Source organism: Eucyclogobius newberryi, unplaced genomic scaffold (assembly GCF_026437365.1).
Source record: "Eucyclogobius newberryi isolate DKJ021-1_F unplaced genomic scaffold, fEucNew1.0.hap1 SCAF_93, whole genome shotgun sequence".
Classification (NCBI taxonomy): domain Eukaryota; kingdom Metazoa; phylum Chordata; class Actinopteri; order Gobiiformes; family Gobiidae; genus Eucyclogobius; species Eucyclogobius newberryi.
In genome coordinates, this window is record NW_027316536.1 from 39,085 (window position 1) to 57,500 (window position 18,416).

General features: G+C 42.0%; 1 protein-coding gene across 2 annotated transcripts in view; it reads left to right on the forward strand.

Annotated features, from left to right (window-relative positions):
• The first annotated feature begins 731 nt into the window (after nucleotides 1–731).
• sdcbp2 (syndecan binding protein (syntenin) 2) overlaps nucleotides 732–18,416 on the forward strand; it is a 19,327-nt gene continuing 1,642 nt past the window's right edge. Inside the window, exons 1-8 of one of the 2 annotated variants that reach the window (XM_072439567.1) lie at nucleotides 732–946; nucleotides 6,309–6,359; nucleotides 6,426–6,555; nucleotides 10,294–10,394; nucleotides 10,471–10,632; nucleotides 11,140–11,315; nucleotides 11,536–11,707; nucleotides 11,861–11,952. In XM_072439567.1, the coding sequence (XP_072295668.1) occupies nucleotides 6,309–6,359; nucleotides 6,426–6,555; nucleotides 10,294–10,394; nucleotides 10,471–10,632; nucleotides 11,140–11,315; nucleotides 11,536–11,707; nucleotides 11,861–11,952 (884 nt within the window). In that variant the 5' untranslated portion in view covers nucleotides 732–946. Of the gene's footprint in view, nucleotides 947–6,308; nucleotides 6,360–6,425; nucleotides 6,556–10,293; nucleotides 10,395–10,467; nucleotides 10,633–11,139; nucleotides 11,316–11,535; nucleotides 11,708–11,860; nucleotides 11,953–18,416 lie in introns of both variants that reach the window. The other variant, XM_072439565.1, reaches the window with a different exon arrangement.

Sequence of the window (18,416 nt, forward strand, 5' to 3'; positions counted from 1 at the left end):
TGTAAATGTCACGTTTATTTCATTGTAAAACTGTTTTTTTATCTCTAAATTTGAATGTTTCTTTTGATTTTGGAAACTTTAAAACGATATCGTGTTTGTTCCACTGAAAAACACAAAAGTAACAAAACTGACCAGGAAGTAGTGACGTCACTTCCCAGAATTCCCCTGGGTGTTTGAGGTTTAATAAAGCTAGAGCTCAACCAGTTTTTGTGTCAATTGCGGCGGCCATCTTGTGACTGTAAGAGCTGCCCCAGTGACGTCACGCTGGAGCTGCTGCGCTTCACGCGTTTCCATGGGCGACAGCTCCGCTGTTACCATGGTGACACCAAACGCAGCCTGTTCAGGAGCCTGTGTTAAAGGTGAGTGTGAGAGGTGGCTAATGCTAACACTGTAGCGCGATTACAGAGTCAGTTAATGCTAATGCTGTAATTGCGTTAAAATCAGTGTTGACAATTTAGTCTAAACACTTTTATTGAAATAGAAACGTGTTTTTCACATAAAGTCAATTTATAAAAGAATGTAGGATAAAAAATATAATTAAAATAGAAGTCCTTTAGTAGAAGTATACAGTTACAACATGGCCGCTGTGATGGGACGTCTGTTATTGTCTGTTACCATGGCGATATCCCTCTAGAGCTCTATTCACGCTGTTAGAATTCCCCTTTCCGACACAAACACATCACCGCTGTGTACTAGAGCCGTGTACTTGTACCGCTGTGTACTAGAGCCGTGTACTTGTACCGCTGTGTACTAGAGCCGTGTACTTGTACCGCTGTGTACTAGAGCCGTGTACTTGTACCGCTGTGTACTAGAGCCGTGTACTATTACCACCGTGTCCTACCCCGTGTCCGCCCGCGCACCGTGCCCGTGCAGAGCAGCCTCTCCCCGGACACTCAGCACCGCCTCCAGCCCCGTCTCTTCGCTCTCCACGGCCCGCCGCCTGAAGGTGAGTCCGGGCTGAGTCCTGCGCCTAGCCCCGCCGTCTCCTGGATGTAGCATTAGCATGTTAGCAGTCTGTTTACGTCGCGTTTCTGAGCCAACACCGGAACAAAGGCGTTTCTCTGCGGCTTTATTCACATTTATGTCGTTATTTGAACATGTTACTTCATGAATATATCGTGTTTGTTTGTGTTTGACGCGTCAGACCGAAGATTTAGTCTCGTATTTCCACAAAAAGCTGTAAATATTTCATGATGTCGGAGTGATGTAACGGGCTGTTTCCTGTCACGGATGGAAAAAAACGAACAAATAAAACCGAACAATTGAACCTTAAAGTCCCGCACAGTCGCACCGGCTCCGGTTAAACGTGACGTTAAAACACGGGAGACGTTTAACCGGGTGTTTTTTGTGTTTTTCGTGTCGTTTTGCTCTGGAGTCTTTATGTTCCGCAGAGCGAAGCCAAAAACCTCCACATTCTTTTATCAGACGATTTGTTCAGGTTTGAGAGGCTGAAGCTGCTTTTATTGAGCTTTTATTGAGCTTTAGAGCTTTTATTGAGCTTTTATTGAGCTTTTATTAAGCTTTTATTGAGCTTTAGAGCTTTTATTGAGCTTTTATTGAGCTTTAGAGCTTTTATAGAGCTTTTATAGAGCTTTTATTGAGCTTTAGAGCTTTTATTGAGCTTTTATTGAGCTTTAGAGCTTTTATTGAGCTTTTATTGAGCTTTAGAGCTTTTATAGAGCTTTTATAGAGCTTTTATTGAGCTTTAGAGCTTTTATTGAGCTTTTATAAAGCTTTAGAGCTTTTATAGAGCTTTAGAGCTTTTATTGAGCTTAAGAGCTTTTATTGAGCTTTTATTAAGCTTTAGAGCTTTTATAGAGCTTTTATTAAGCTTTTATTGAGCTTTAGAGCTTTTATAGAGCTATTATTGAGCTTTAGAGCTTTTATTGAGCTTTTATTGAGCTTTAGAGCTTTTATTGAGCTTTAGAGCTTTTATAGAGCTATTATTGAGCTTTAAAGCTTTTATTGAGCTTTTATTGAGCTTTTATTGAGCTTTTATTGAGCTTTAGAGCTTTTATAGAGCTTTTATTAAGCTTTAGAGCTTTTATAGAGCTATTATTGAGCTTTAGAGCTTTTATAGAGCTTTTATTGAGCTTTAAAGCTTTTATTGAGCTTTTATTGAGCTTTTATTGAGCTTTAGAGCTTTTATTGAGCTTTTATTGAGCTTTTATTGAGCTTTAGAGCTTTTATTGAGCTTTTATTGAGCTTTAGAGCTTTTATAGAGCTTTTATAGAGCTTTTATTGAGCTTTAGAGCTTTTATTGAGCTTTTATTAAGCTTTAGAGCTTTTATAGAGCTTTAGAGCTTTTATTGAGCTTAAGAGCTTTTATAGAGCTTTTATTAAGCTTTAGAGCTTTTATAGAGCTTTTATTAAGCTTTTATTGAGCTTTAGAGCTTTTATAGAGCTTAAGAGCTTTTATAGAGCTTTTATTAAGCTTTAGAGCTTTTATAGAGCTTTTATTAAGCTTTTATTGAGCTTTAGAGCTTTTATTGAGCTTTAGAGCTTTTATAGAGCTTTTATTGAGCTTTAGAGCTTTTATTGAGCTTTTATTGAGCTTTTATTAAGCTTTAGAGCTTTTATAGAGCTTTTATTAAGCTTAAGAGCTTTTATTGAGCTTTAGAGCTTTTATTGAGCTTTTATTAAGCTTTAGAGCTTTTATTGAGCTTTTATTGAGCTTTTATTGAGCTTTAGAGCTTTTATAGAGCTTTTATTAAGCTTTAGAGCTTTTATAGAGGAGGAGGAGAGGAGGAGGAGGACCAACAGTTTGCTCAGTCACTTTCTGATGATGTCACAGGTTTTAAACTTTAAACTGTTCAAACATTTCATGAAAAGAAGAAGTGAAATCATGTTGTCATAATCGAGCTTCATCTTGTGACAGACTCATGTTCATCAGAACAAGACGAGTCACATTTATGTCACTGGATCTGAGAGGAAGAGGGGCCCATGAGGGGCCATGAGGGGCCATGAGGGGCCATGAGGGGCCATGAGGGGCCATGAGGGGCCATGAGAGGTGCCATGAGAGGGGCCATGAGAGGGGCCATGAGGGGCCATGAGAGGGGCCATGAGAGGGGCCATGAGGGGCCATGAGAGGTGCCATGAGAGGGGCCATGAGAGGGGCCATGAGAGGTGCCATGAGGGGCCATGAGAGGTGCCATGAGAGGGGCCATGAGAGGGGCCATGAGAGGTGCCATGAGAGGGGCCATGAGAGGGGCCATGAGGGGCCATGAGAGGGGCCATGAGAGGGGCCATGAGAGGGGCCATGAGGGGCCATGAGAGGTGCCATGAGAGGGGCCATGAGAGGGGCCATGAGAGGTGCCATGAGAGGGGCCATGAGAGGGGCCATGAGGGGCCATGAGAGGGGCCATGAGAGGGGCCATGAGAGGTGCCATGAGAGGGGCCATGAGAGGGGCCATGAGAGGGGCCATGAGAGGGGCCATGAGGGGCCATGAGAGGGGCCATGAGAGGGGCCATGAGAGGGGCCATGAGGGGCCATGAGAGGTGCCATGAGAGGTGCCATGAGAGGGGCCATGAGAGGGGCCATGAGAGGGGCCATGAGAGGGGCCGAGAGCGCCTCTCCTTGTGTCTCCCCATGTGAAGGTTGAAGCTGGTGACATCACTGGCTTTATCAGAACTGTTTTAAGCTGGAGCCGCGTGCGAAGTTGTGATGGTTAATGTGCTGCGGGCGTGGCCGCGTGTTAAAGGGGCGTGGCCGCGTGTTAAAGGGGCGTGGCCGCGTGTTAAAGGGGCGTGGCCGCGTGTTAAAGGGGCGGGGTCAGCGTGGTCTGGGTTTAAATATGAATGAAATAACTGAAGTGTTTGTGGTGTAAAGTATTTGGCATTAAGTAAAGTTAAAGTATAGTACTAGTACTATAGTACTAGTACTATAGTACTATAGTACTATAGTACTATAGTACTATAGTACTAGTACTATAGTACTAGTACTATAGTACTATAGTACTATAGTACTAGTATAGTACTATAGTACTATAGTACTATAGTACTAGTACTATACTACTATAGTACTATAGTACTAGTATAGTACTATAGTACTATAGTACTAGTACTATAGTACTATAGTACTAGTACTATAGTACTAGTACTAGTACTATAGTACTATAGTACTATAGTACTATAGTACTATAGTACTAGTACTATAGTACTAGTACTATAGTACTAGTATAGTACTATAGTACTTATAGAACTTATAGTACTTATAGTACTTATAGAACTTATAGTACTTATAGAACTTATAGAACTTATAGTACTTATAGTACTTATAGAACTTATAGTACTTATAGTACTTATAGTACTTATAGTACTATAAGTTGATGCTTCATAGTGATTCTAGACTTTTATGATAGTTTTTGTAACTGTTATTTTACTCTGTGACTTCATTATTTTATTGTTTGAAGGTTTATCTGACTTGTGATGCTAAAGGATCTGAACATTAAAGAGTGAAATGTGTCTAAAGATGAAACATTGTATCAGATGAAACGGCTGCTTTGACTTTTGACCCTGACTGACCCTGTCAACAACACTCAACATGCTCTTGTTCCTCAAGTGAAACACATGAACGTGTGTGAACTGTTACGCTATAGTTTAGCAGCTAGCTCGTAGCTCGTAGCTCGTAGCTTGTAGCTCGTAGCTTGTGATGTGTAAGTTGTAACTTCTGTTAAAACAGTGAATGAATCAGACAAGTTGAGTTTATTTCACTGCAGTTAAACCTTGTGTTTGTGTCGTCCTGGTTCAAGTGTCGTGTGTTATAACATGATGTAAATATGACAGGTTCAGGTTCAGGTCTGAACCTGAACCTGAACCTGTCATATCTGAATCGTCAGGTCTAACTTCACTTCAGATATTTCTCCAGTTGTTTCAGTCGAGTCTGACGTGTCGCCTCTGTTCTTGGCTCCGCCTCTTTCCTCTGTGTTCACCTCCTCTGTTCTCGGCTCCGCCTCTTTCCTCTGTGTTCACCTCCTCTGTTCTCGGCTCCGCCTCTTTCCTCTGTGTTCACCTCCTCTGTTCTCGGCTCCGCCTCTTTCCTCTGTGTTCACCTCCTCTGTTCTCGGCTCCGCCTCTTTCCTCTGTGTTCACCTCCTCTGTTCTCGGCTCCGCCTCTTTCCTCTGTGTTCACCTCCTCTGTTCTCGGCTCCGCCTCTTTCCTCTGTGTTCACCTCCTCTGTTCTCGGCTCCGCCTCTTTCCTCTGTGTTCACCTCCTCTGTTCTCGGCTCCGCCTCTTTCCTCTGTGTTCACCTCCTCTGTTCTCGGCTCCGCCTCTTTCCTCTGTGTTCACCTCCTCTGTTCTCGGCTCCGCCTCTTTCCTCTGTGTTCACCTCCTCTGTTCTCGGCTCCGCCTCTTTCCTCTGTGTTCACCTCCTCTGTTCTCGGCTCCGCCTCTTTCCTCTGTGTTCACCTCCTCTGTTCTCGGCTCCGCCTCTTTCCTCTGTGTTCACCTCCTCTGTTCTCGGCTCCGCCTCTTTCCTCTGTGTTCACCTCCTCTGTTCTCGGCTCCGCCTCTTTCCTCTGTGTTCACCTCCTCTGTTCTCGGCTCCGCCTCTTTCGTTGCTGTGGGTTTATTCACCTGCCACAGTTGGAAATGAAGCACGTCATCGTTTCAGTGGAAATGAAACAGAGAATTCCTTTGTTCTGTTTTCTTTGCTCACTTCCTCCTTTGTAAAGCTCAAAGTCACGATGATCCAACTGAAGCCCAACTCTGACCCCTCTGACCCCTCTGACCCCTCTGAACCTGTGTTGTGTGCGTAAAGGTGTGTTCTGACCGTGTGCCGTGTGTTCTGACCGTGTGCCGTGTGTTCTGACCGTGTGCCTTGTGTTCTGACCGTGTGCCGTGTGTTCTGACCGTGTGCCGTGTGTTCTGACCGTGTGCCGTGTGTTCTGACCGTGTGCCGTGTGTTCTGACCGTGTGCCGTGTGTTCTGACCGTGTGCCTTGTGTTCTGACCGTGTGCCGTGTGTTCTGACCGTGTGCCGTGTGTTCTGACCGTGTGCCTTGTGTTCTGACCGTGTGCCGTGTGTTCTGACCGTGTGCCGTGTGTTCTGACCGTGTGCCTTGTGTTCTGACCGTGTGCCGTGTGTTCTGACCGTGTGCCGTGTGTTCTGACCGTGTGCCGTGTGTTCTGACCGTGTGCCTTGTGTTCTGACCGTGTGCCGTGTGTTCTGACCGTGTGCCGTGTGTTCTGACCGTGTGCCGTGTGTTCTGACCGTGTGCCGTGTGTTCTGACCGTGTGCCTTGTGTTCTGACCGTGTGCCGTGTGTTCTGACCGTGTGCCTTGTGTTCTGACCGTGTGCCCGCAGATGTCTCTGTACCCGTCTCTGGAGGACCTGAAGGTGGACAAGGTCATGAAGGTCAGGTCTAAACCCTCTTGTGACCTCAGAGTGTCGTGTCCAGATGTAAACGTTCTTCTGCTGCAGGCGCAGACGCAGCTGGCTCATGCCACCTTGACCCCGATGCCAGCGCTCACTGAGGGGAGCTACCAGGCTCTGCCCATGAGTGTGCCCGCCTCTGTGCCCGCCTCTGTGCCCGCCTCTGTGCCCGCCTCCTGTGAGTCCCTCAGTCTGTTACGAGAACCACACTCATGTCCAGGGTCTGATCCAGTGCTTCTGCTGCAGTTCACAGGGTTAAACTAAGGGTCGAACAGCAGGGGCCGAACAGCAGGGGCCGAACAGCAGGGGCCTAACAGCAGGGGCCTAACAGCAGGGGCCTAACAGCAGGGGTCTAACAGCAGGGGTCTAACAGCAGGGGTCTAACAGCAGGGGCCGAACTGCAGGGGCCGAACAGCAGGGGCCGAACAGCAGGGGCCGAACAGCAGGGGCCGAACAGCAGGGGCCTAACAGCAGGGGCCTAACAGCAGGGGCCTAACAGCAGGGGCCTAACAGCAGGGGTCTAACAGCAGGGGTCTAACAGCAGGGGCCGAACAGCAGGGGCCGAACAGCAGGGGCCGAACAGCAGGGGCCGAACAGCAGGGGCCTAACAGCAGGGGCCTAACAGCAGGGGCCTAACAGCAGGGGCCTAACAGCAGGGGCCTAACAGCAGGGGCCGAACAGCAGGGGCCGAACAGCAGGGGCCGAACAGCAGGGGCCGAACAGCAGGGGCCGAACAGCAGGGGCCGAACAGCAGGGGCCGAACAGCAGGGGCCGAACAGCAGTACATGTCCCTTTAAGAACAGGACCATCATGTGACACGTACAAGGAGGAAGCGTCATCACAGGCTAAATGAAGCTAAGCTAACGACAGCACATCGTGCTAACGCTCATAAACCGCATGTTCACATCGAGGGGGGAGGGGGGCCATGCAGTGATTATGACACGTCCTTGTGAGTAGGCCCCGCCCCTCTGCAGATCCGAGGAGGAGGATATAGACTGTACCCATATGCTGATGACAGCACTGCACGAGGTTAAAGGTCTGAAGAGACATTGTGCATGATATGGGACCTTTAACCTTCCCTCTGTGTCGTCAGAAGGTCAAATGCAGGTCACATGACGTTTTAGAAGGATATTAACTGACAACAAATCTGAATACTAATGATTTTAAGTCTGAGGCACATTTGCATAAGCAGGTGGAACAAATACTGTTTTTGTGTTTTCACTTCAGCAAAGTATAATTTGTGTAAAAGTTCAATAGTGTGTGAATAGTGTGTGAATAGTGTGTGAATAGTGTTAACAGTGTGTGAATAGTGTGTTAACAGTGTGTGAATAGTGTGTGAATAGTGTGTGAATAGTGTGTGAATAGTGTGTGAATAGTGTGTTAACAGTGTGTGAATAGTGTGTGAATAGTGTGTGAATAGTGTGTGAATAGTGTGTGAATAGTGTGTGAATAGTGTTAACAGTGTGTGAATAGTGTGTGAATAGTGTGTGAATAGTGTGTGAATAGTGTGTGAATAGTGTGTGAATAGTGTGTGAATTGTTAATAGTGTGTTAATAGTGTGTGAATAGTGTGTGAATAGTGTGTGAATAGTGTGTTAACAGTGTGTTAATAGTGTGTGAATAGTGTGTGAATAGTGTGTGAATAGTGTGTTAATAGTGTGTTAACAGTGTGTTAATAGTGTGTGAATAGTGTGTGAATAGTGTGTGAATAGTGTGTGAATTGTTAATAGTGTGTTAATAGTGTGTTAATAGTGTGTGAATAGTGTGTGAATAGTGTGTGAATAGTGTGTGAATTGTTAATAGTGTGTTAATAGTGTGTTAATAGTGTGTTAATAGTGTGTTAACAGTGTGTGAATAGTGTGTGAATTGTTAATAGTGTGTTAATAGTGTGTGAATAGTGTGTGAATAGTGTGTGAATAGTGTGTGAATAGTGTGTGAATTGTTAATAGTGTGTTAATAGTGTGTTAATAGTGTGTTAACAGTGTGTTAACAGTGTGTTAACAGTGTGTGAATAGTGTGTGAATAGTGTGTGAATAGTGTTAACAGTGTGTGAATAGTGTGTGAATAGTGTGAATAGTGTGTTAACAGTGTGTTAATAGTGTGTTAACAGTGTGTTAATAGTGTGTGAATAGTGTGTGAATAGTGTGTGAATAGTGTGTGAATAGTGTGTTAACAGTGTGTGAATAGTGTGTGAATAGTGTGTTAATAGTGTGTTAACAGTGTGTTAATAGTGTGTTAACAGTGTGTGAATAGTGTGTTAACAGTGTGTTAATAGTGTGTTAACAGTGTGTTAATAGTGTGTGAATAGTGTGTGAATAGTGTGTGAATTGTTAATAGTGTGTTAATAGTGTGTTAATAGTGTGTGAATAGTGTGAATAGTGTGTGAATTGTTAATAGTGTGTTAATAGTGTGTTAATAGTGTGTTAACAGTGTGTTAACAGTGTGTGAATAGTGTGTGAATAGTGTTAACAGTGTGTGAATAGTGTGTGAATAGTGTGAATAGTGTGTGAATAGTGTGTGAATAGTGTGTTAACAGTGTGTTAATAGTGTGTTAACAGTGTGTGAATAGTGTGTGAATAGTGTGTGAATAGTGTGTGAATAGTGTGTGAATTGTTAATAGTGTGTTAATAGTGTGTGAATAGTGTGTGAATAGTGTGTGAATTGTTAATAGTGTGTTAATAGTGTGTTAACAGTGTGTGAATAGTGTGTGAATAGTGTGTGAATAGTGTGTGAACAGTGTGTGAACAGTGTGTGAATAGTGTGTTAACAGTGTGTGAATAGTGTGTTAACAGTGTGTGAATAGTGTGTTAATAGTGTGTTAATAGTGTGTGAATAGTGTGTGAATAGTGTGTGAATTGTTAATAGTGTGTTAACAGTGTGTGAATAGTGTGTTAACAGTGTGTTAATAGTGTGTTAACAGTGTGTTAACAGTGTGTGAATAGTGTGTGAATAGTGTGTGAATTGTTAATAGTGTGTTAATAGTGTGTTAATAGTGTGTTAATAGTGTGTGAATAGTGTGTGAATAGTGTGTGAATTGTTAATAGTGTGTTAATAGTGTGTTAATAGTGTGTTAATAGTGTGTTAACAGTGTGTTAACAGTGTGTGAATAGTGTGTGAATAGTGTGTGAATAGTGTTAACAGTGTGTGAATAGTGTGTGAATAGTGTGAATAGTGTGTGAATAGTGTGTGAATAGTGTGTTAACAGTGTGTTAATAGTGTGTTAACAGTGTGTGAATAGTGTGTGAATAGTGTGTGAATAGTGTGTGAATAGTGTGTGAATTGTTAATAGTGTGTTAATAGTGTGTTAATAGTGTGTTAATAGTGTGTTAACAGTGTGTTAACAGTGTGTGAATAGTGTGTGAATAGTGTTAACAGTGTGTGAATAGTGTGTGAATAGTGTGTGAATAGTGTGTGAATAGTGTGTGAATAGTGTGTGAACAGTGTGTGAATAGTGTGTGAATAGTGTGTTAACAGTGTGTGAATAGTGTGTGAATAGTGTGTGAATAGTGTGTGAATAGTGTGTTAACAGTGTGTGAATAGTGTGTGAATAGTGTGTGAATAGTGTGTGAATAGTGTGTGAACAGTGTGTGAATAGTGTGTGAATAGTGTGTTAACAGTGTGTGAATAGTGTGTGAATAGTGTGTGAATAGTGTGTGAATAGTGTGTTAACAGTGTGTGAATAGTGTGTGAATAGTGTGTTAATAGTGTGTGAATAGTGTGTGAATAGTGTGTGAATAGTGTGTTAACAGTGTGTGAATAGTGTGTGAATAGTGTGTGAATAGTGTGTTAACAGTGTGTGAATAGTGTGTTAACAGTGTGTTAATAGTGTGTGAAGTGTGTTAACAGTTTGTTAACAGTGTGTTAATAGTGTGTGAAGTGTGTTAACAGTGTGTTAACAGTGTGTCATGTGTGCTCAGCTCTGTATCCAAACCTGGAGGATCTTGGGGATTACATGGGTTTGTCTCTGAGCAGTGAAGAAGTGCTGAAGAACCTGGCTCTGGTGCCCATCACCGACAATGTGAGTCTGCTCCTCCTCCTCTGCTCCTCCTCCTCCTCTCCTCCTCTAACCCTGCTCTCTGCCCTCCCTCCAGCAGGTGGCAGTGCCCTTCTCCTCTCCGTACAGTGCCATGCTTCGCCCGGTCACTGGGGCTGACGTTGGCATCAGACGAGCCGAGATCCGTCCTGGACTCAGAGAAGTCGTTCTGTGTAAAGACCAGGACCGGAAAGTGGGCCTGAGACTGAGGGCCATCGACAACGTGAGACACACAACCGCACACACAACCGCACACACAACCGCACACACAACCGCACACAACAACCGCACACACAACCGCACACACAACCGCACACACAACCGCACACACAACCGCACACAACAACCGCACACACAACCGCACACACAACCGCACACACAACCGCACACAACAACCGCACACAACAACCGCACACAACAACCGCACACACAACCGCACACACAACCGCACACACAACCGCACACACAACCGCACACAACAACCGCACACAACAACCGCACACACAACCGCACACACAACCGCACACACAACCGCACACAACAACCGCACACACAACCGCACACAACAACCGCACACAACAACCGCACACAACAACCGCACACAACAACCGCACACAACAACCGCACACACAACCGCACACAACAACCGCACACAACCGCCGCACACGCAACCGCACACACCATCTGTTTTGTGTCTGCTCCTTGACCTTCTGGTCCTTCTGCATCGCAGGGCGTGTTCATTCAGCTGGTCCAGTCCAACTCTCCGGCTGCTCTGGCCGGCCTGCGCTTCGGGGATCAGGTTCTGCAGATCAACGGTCAGAACGTGGCCGGCTGGAGCGTGGACAAGGCTCACAAGGCTCTGAAGGCTGCGGCCGAGACCAGGATCGAGATGGTGGTGCGCGACAGGTCAGGACTTTACCGCTCTTGTGTTACGGACGTGTGTAGAACCTGGACACACGCAGGACACACGCAGGACACGGGCAGGACACACGCAGGACACACGCAGGACACACGCTGGACACACGCAGGACACACGCTGGACACACGCAGGACACTTCTGCTGTTTTGAACTCCACAGATCATCTCCAGACTGGGGTCTTTAAAGTCTCTGTGTTTGTGCTTTCAGGCCGTTCCAGCGCACAGTGACCATGCACAAAGACAGCTCTGGACACGTGGGATTCATCTATAAAAATGGTAAAATCACGTCTCTGGTGAAAGACGGTTCTGCTGCCCGAAACGGACTCCTGACCGACCACTACATCTGCGAGATCAACGGCCAGAACGTCATCGGGCTCAAGGTGAAAAAGCATGTGGAACTGCAATAAAATAATGTTGATAATATTCTGAGCCAAAAAGAGCAATGCCAAGATGAAATGTTCAAACTAACAGAAGTGCCTGAGAAAAGCACTTTAAATGTTCTTACTTTGGGTCTTTAACGTTTGTGTCTCCAGGACTCACAGATCAAAGACATTCTGAGCACTTCTGCCAGCGCCATGACCATCACCATCATGCCTAAGTTCATCTACGACCACATGATCAAGAGGTGAGAACTGTACCAAACATCGCCCAAACATCAGCCAAACATCACCCAAACATCATCCAAACATCATCCAAACATCGCCCAAACATCATCCAAACATCATCCAAACATCATCCAAACATCATCCAAACATCATCCAAACATCGCCCAAACATAGCCCAAACATAGCCCAAACATCATCCAAACATCATCCAAACATCATCCAAACATCATCCAAACATCATCCAAACATAGCCCAAACATAGCCCAAACATAGCCCAAACATCATCCAAACATCATCCAAACATCATCCAAACATCGCCCAAACATCGCCCAAACATCATTCAAACATCGCCCAAACATCGCCCAAACATCGCCCAAACATCGCCCAAACATCGCCCAAACATCGCCCAAACATCGCCCAAACATCGGCCAAACATCGCCCAAACATCATTCAAACATCATCCAAACATCGCCCAAACATCGCCCAAACATCATTCAAACATCGCCCAAACATCGCCCAAACATCGCCCAAACATTGGCCAAACATTGGCCAAACATCGCCCAAACATAGCCCAAACATCGCCCAAACATCATTCAAACATCATCCAAACATCGCCCGAAAATAGCCCAAACATCGCCCAAACATCGCCCAAACATCATCCAAACATCATCCAAACATCGCCCAAACATCATCCAAACATCATCCAAACATCATCCAAACATCGCCCAAACATTGGCCAAACATCGGCCAAACATCAGCCAAACATCAGCCAAACATCATCCAAACATCGCCCAAACATCATCCAAACATCATCCAAACATCATCCAAACATCATTCAAACATCGCCCAAACATCATCCAAACATCATCCAAACATCATCCAAACATCATTCAAACATCGCCCAAACATTGGCCAAACATCATCCAAACATCGCCCAAACATCGCCCAAACATCATCCAAACATCGCCCAAACATCGCCCAAACATCATTCAAACATCGCCCAAACATCGCCCAAACATCGCCCAAACATTGGCCAAACATTGGCCAAACATCGCCCAAACATCATCCAAACATCGCCCAAACATCATCCAAACATCATTCAAACATCGCCCAAACATTGCCCAAACATTGCCCAAACATCGCCCAAACATTGGCCAAACATTGGCCAAACATTGGCCAAACATCGGCCAAACATCATCCAAACATCGCCCATACAGCGCCCAAACATCGCCCAAACATCATCCAAACATCATCCAAACATCATCCAAACATCGCCCAAACATCGCCCAAACATCATCCAAACATCGCCCAAACATCGACTAAACATCATCCAAACATCGCCCAAACATCGACTAAACATCATCCAAACATCATCCAAACATCGCCCAAACATCATCCAAACATCGCCCCATGTTCCCGATGTTCTTCATGTTCTTCATGATGTTCTTCTTGTGTTCTTCATGATGTTCATGATGTTCTTCATCTTCTTCATGTTCTTCATGATGTTCTTCATGATGTTCTTCATGATGTTCTTCATGTTCTTCATGATGTTCTTCATGATGTTCTTCTTGTGTTCTTCATGATGTTCATGATGTTCTTCTTGTGTTCTTCATGATGTTCTTCATGTTCTTCATGATGTTCTTCATGATGTTCTTCTTGTGTTCTTCATGATGTTCTTCATGTTCTTCATGTTCTCCATGATGTTCTTCATCATGTTCTTCATCATGTTCTTCATCATGTTCTTCTTGTGTTCTTCATGATGTTCTTCATGATGTTCATGATGTTATTCATGTTCTTCATGATGTTCTTCTTGTGTTCTTCATCATGTTCTTCTTGTGTTCTTCATCATGTTCTTCATGTTCTTATTGTATCCTTCATGATGTTCTTCATGATGTTCTTCATGTTCTTCTTGTGTTCTTCTTGTGTTCTTCATCATGTTCTTCATGATGTTCTTCTTGTGTTCTCCATGATGTTCTTCTTGTGTTCTTCATCATGTTCTTCATGATGTTCTTCATGCTGTTCTTCATGTTCTTCATGTTCTTCATGATGTTCTTCATGTTCTTCATGATGTTCTTCATGATGTTCTTCATGATGTTCTTCATGTTCTTCATGATGTTCTTCATGTTCTTCATGATGTTCTTCTTGTTCTTCATGTTCTTCATGATGTTCTTCATGTTCTTCATGATGTTCTTCATGATGTTTTTCTTGTTCTTCATGTTCTTCATGATGTTCTTCATGATGTTCTTCATGTTCTTCATGATGTTCTTCTTGTTCTTCATGTTCTTCATGATGTTCTTCATGTTCTTCATGATGTTCTTCTTGTGTTCTTCATGATGTTCTTCAGGATGTTCTTCATGTTCTTCATGATGTTCTTCATGTTCTTCACGATGTTCTTCATGATGTTCTTCATGTTCTTCATGATGTTCTTCATGATGTTCTTCTTGTGTTCTTCATGATGTTCATGATGTTCTTCTTGTGTTCTTCATGATGTTCTTCATGTTCTTCATGATGTTCTTCATGATGTTCTTCTTGTGTTCTTCATGATGTTCTTCATCATGTTCTTCATCATGTTCTTCTTGTGTTCTTCATGATGTTCTTCATGATGTTCTTCATGATGTTCTTCATGATGTTCATGATGTTATTCATGTTCTTCATGATGTTCTTCTTGTGTTCTTCATCATGTTCTTCTTGTGTTCTTCATCATGTTCTTCATGTTCTTATTGTATCCTTCATGATGTTCTTCATGATGTTCTTCATGTTCTTCTTGTGTTCTTCATGATGTTCTTCATGTTCTTCTTGTGTTCTTCTTGTGTTCTTCATCATGTTCTTCATGATGTTCTTCTTGTGTTCTCCATGATGTTCTTCTTGTGTTCTTCATCATGTTCTTCATGATGTTCTTCTTGTGTTCTTCATGTTCTTCTTGTGTTCATGATGTTCTTCATGTTCTTCATGATGTTCTTCTTGTGTTCTTCATGATGTTCTTCATGTTCTTCATGATGTTCTTCATGTGTTCTTCAGGATGTTCTTCATGTTCTTCTTGTGTTCTTCATGATGTTCTTCATGATGTCCATGATGTTCATGATGTTATTCATGTTCTTCATGATGTTCTTCTTGTGTTCTTCATCATGTTCTTCTTGTGTTCTTCATGTTCTTCATGATGTTCTTCATGATGTTCTTCATGATGTTCATGATGTTATTCATGTTCTTCATGATGTTCTTCTTGTGTTCTTCATCATGTTCTTCATGTTCTTATTGTATCCTTCATGATGTTCTTCATGATGTTCTTCATGATGTTCTTCATGTTCTTCTTGTGTTCTTCATGATGTTCTTCATGTTCTTCATGTTCTTGTGTTCTTCATGATGTTCTTCATGTTCTTCATGTTCTTCTTGTGTTCTTCATCATGTTCTTCATGGTGTTCTTCTTGTGTTCTCCATGATGTTCTTCTTGTGTTCTTCATGATGTTCTTCATGATGTTCTTCTTGTGTTCTTCATGTTCTTCATGATGTTCTTCATGATGTTCTTCTTGTGTTCTTCATGTTCTTCATGATGTTCTTCTTGTGTTCTTCATGATGTTCTTCATGATGTTCTTCATGATGTTCTTCTTGTGTTCTTCATGATGTTCTTCATGTTCTTCTTGTGTTCTTCATGATGTTCTTCATCATGTTCTTCATGTTCTTCATGATTTTCTTCATGTTCTTCATCATGTTCTTCATGTTCTTCATGATGTTCTTCATGTTCTTCATGATGTTCTTCATGATGTTCTTCATGATGTTCTTCATGTTCTTCATGTTCTTCATGATGTTCTTCATGTTCTTCATGATGTTCTTCATGATGTTCTTCATGATGTTCTTCATGTTCTTCATGATGTTCTTCATGTTCTTCATGATGTTCTTCTTGTTCTTCATGTTCTTCATGATGTTCTTCATGTTCTTCATGATGTTCTTCATGTTCTTCATGATGTTCTTCTTGTTCTTCATGTTCTTCATGATGTTCTTCATGTTCTTCATGATGTTCTTCATGTTCTTCATGATGTTTTTCTTGTTCTTCATGTTCTTCATGATGTTCTTCATGTTCTTCATGATGTTCTTCTTGTGTTCTTCATGATGTTCTTCATGTTCTTCATGATGTTCTTCATGTTCTTCATGATGTTCTTCTTGTTCTTCATGTTCTTCATGATGTTCTTCTTGTGTTCTTCATGATGTTCTTCATCATGTTCTTCATCATGTTCTTCTTGTGTTCTTCATGATGTTCTTCATGATGTTCTTCATGATGTTCTTCATGATGTTCTTCATGATGTTCATGATGTTATTCATGTTCTTCATGATGTTCTTCTTGTGTTCTTCATCATGTTCTTCTTGTGTTCTTCATCATGTTCTTCATGTTCTTATTGTATCCTTCATGATGTTCTTCATGATGTTCTTCATGTTCTTCTTGTGTTCTTCATGACGTTCTTCATGTTCTTCATGTTCTTCTTGTGTTCTTCTTGTGTTCTTCATCATGTTCTTCATGATGTTCTTCTTGTGTTCTCCATGATGTTCTTCTTGTGTTCTTCATCATGTTCTTCATGATGTTCTTCTTGTGTTCTTCATGTTCTTCTTGTGTTCATGATGTTCTTCATGTTCTTCATGATGTTCTTCATGTGTTCTTCAGGATGTTCTTCATGTTCTTCTTGTGTTCTTCATGATGTTCTTCATGATGTTCTTCTTGTGTTCTTCATCATGTTCTTCTTGTGTTCTTCATGTTCTTCATGATGTTCTTCTTGTGTTCTTCAGGATGTTCTTCATGTTCTTCATGATGTTCTTCATGTTCTTCTTGTGTTCTTCATGATGTTCTTCATGATGTTCTTCATGATGTTCATGATGTTATTCATGTTCTTCATGATGTTCTTCTTGTGTTCTTCATCATGTTCTTCATGTTCTTATTGTATCCTTCATGATGTTCTTCATGATGTTCTTCATGTTCTTCTTGTGTTCTTCATGATGTTCTTCATGTTCTTCATGTTCTTGTGTTCTTCATGATGTTCTTCATGTTCTTCTTGTGTTCTTCATCATGTTCTTCATGGTGTTCTTCTTGTGTTCTCCATGATGTTCTTCTTGTGTTCTTCATGATGTTCTTCATGATGTTCTTCTTGTGTTCTTCATGTTCTTCATGATGTTCTTCATGATGTTCTTCTTGTGTTCTTCATGTTCTTCATGATGTTCTTCTTGTGTTCTTCATGATGTTCTTCATGATGTTCTTCATGATGTTCTTCATGATGTTCTTCATGATGTTCTTCATGATGTTCTTCTTGTGTTCTTCATGATGTTCTTCATGTTCTTCTTGTGTTCTTCATGATGTTCTTCATCATGTTCTTCATGTTCTTCATGATGTTCTTCATGATGTTCTTCATGATGTTCTTCATGATGTTCTTCATGATGTTCTTCATGATGTTCTTCATGCTGTTCTTCATGTTCTTCATGATGTTCTTCATGTTCTTCATGATGTTCTTCATGATGTTCTTCATGATGTTCTTCATGTTCTTCATGATGTTCTTCATGTTCTTCATGATGTTCTTCTTGTTCTTCATGTTCTTCATGATGTTCTTCATGTTCTTCATGATGTTCTTCATGTTCTTCATGATGTTTTTCTTGTTCTTCATGTTCTTCATGATGTTCTTCATGATGTTCTTCATGATGTTCTTCATGTTCTTCATGATGTTCTTCTTGTTCTTCATGTTCTTCATGATGTTCTTCATGTTCTTCATGATGTTCTTCTTGTGTTCTTCATGATGTTCTTCATGTTCTTCATGATGTTCTTCATGATGTTCTTCATGATGTTCTTCATGATGTTCTTCATGTTCTTCATGATGTTCTTCTTGTTCTTCATGTTCTTCATGTTCTTCATGATGTTCTTCATGTTCTTCATGATGTTCTTCTTGTGTTCTTCATGATGTTCTTCATGTTCTTCATGATGTTCTTCATGTTCTTCATGATGTTCTTCATGTTCTTCATGATGTTCATGATGTTCTTCATGTTCTTCATGATCTTCATGATGTTCTTCTTGTTCTTGATGTTCTCCATGATGTTCTTCATGTTCTTCATGATGTTCTTCTTGTGTTCTTCAGGATGTTCTTCATGATTTTCTTCATGATGTTCTTCATGATGTTCTTCATGATGTTCATGTTCTTCATGATGTTTTTCATGATGTTCATCATGTTCTTCATGATGTTCTTCATGATGTTCTTCATGATGTTCATCATGTTCTTCATGATGTTCTTCTTGTGTTCTTCATGATGTTCTTCATGATGTTCTTCATGATGTTCATCATGTTCTTCATGATGTTCTTCTTGTGTTCTTCATGATGTTCTTCATGTTCTTCATGATGTTCTTCATGTTCTTCATGATGTTTTTCATGTTCTTCATGATGTTCTTCATGTTCTTCATGATGTTCTTCATGATGTTCTTCATGATGTTCTTCATGTTCTTCATGATGTTCTTCATGTTC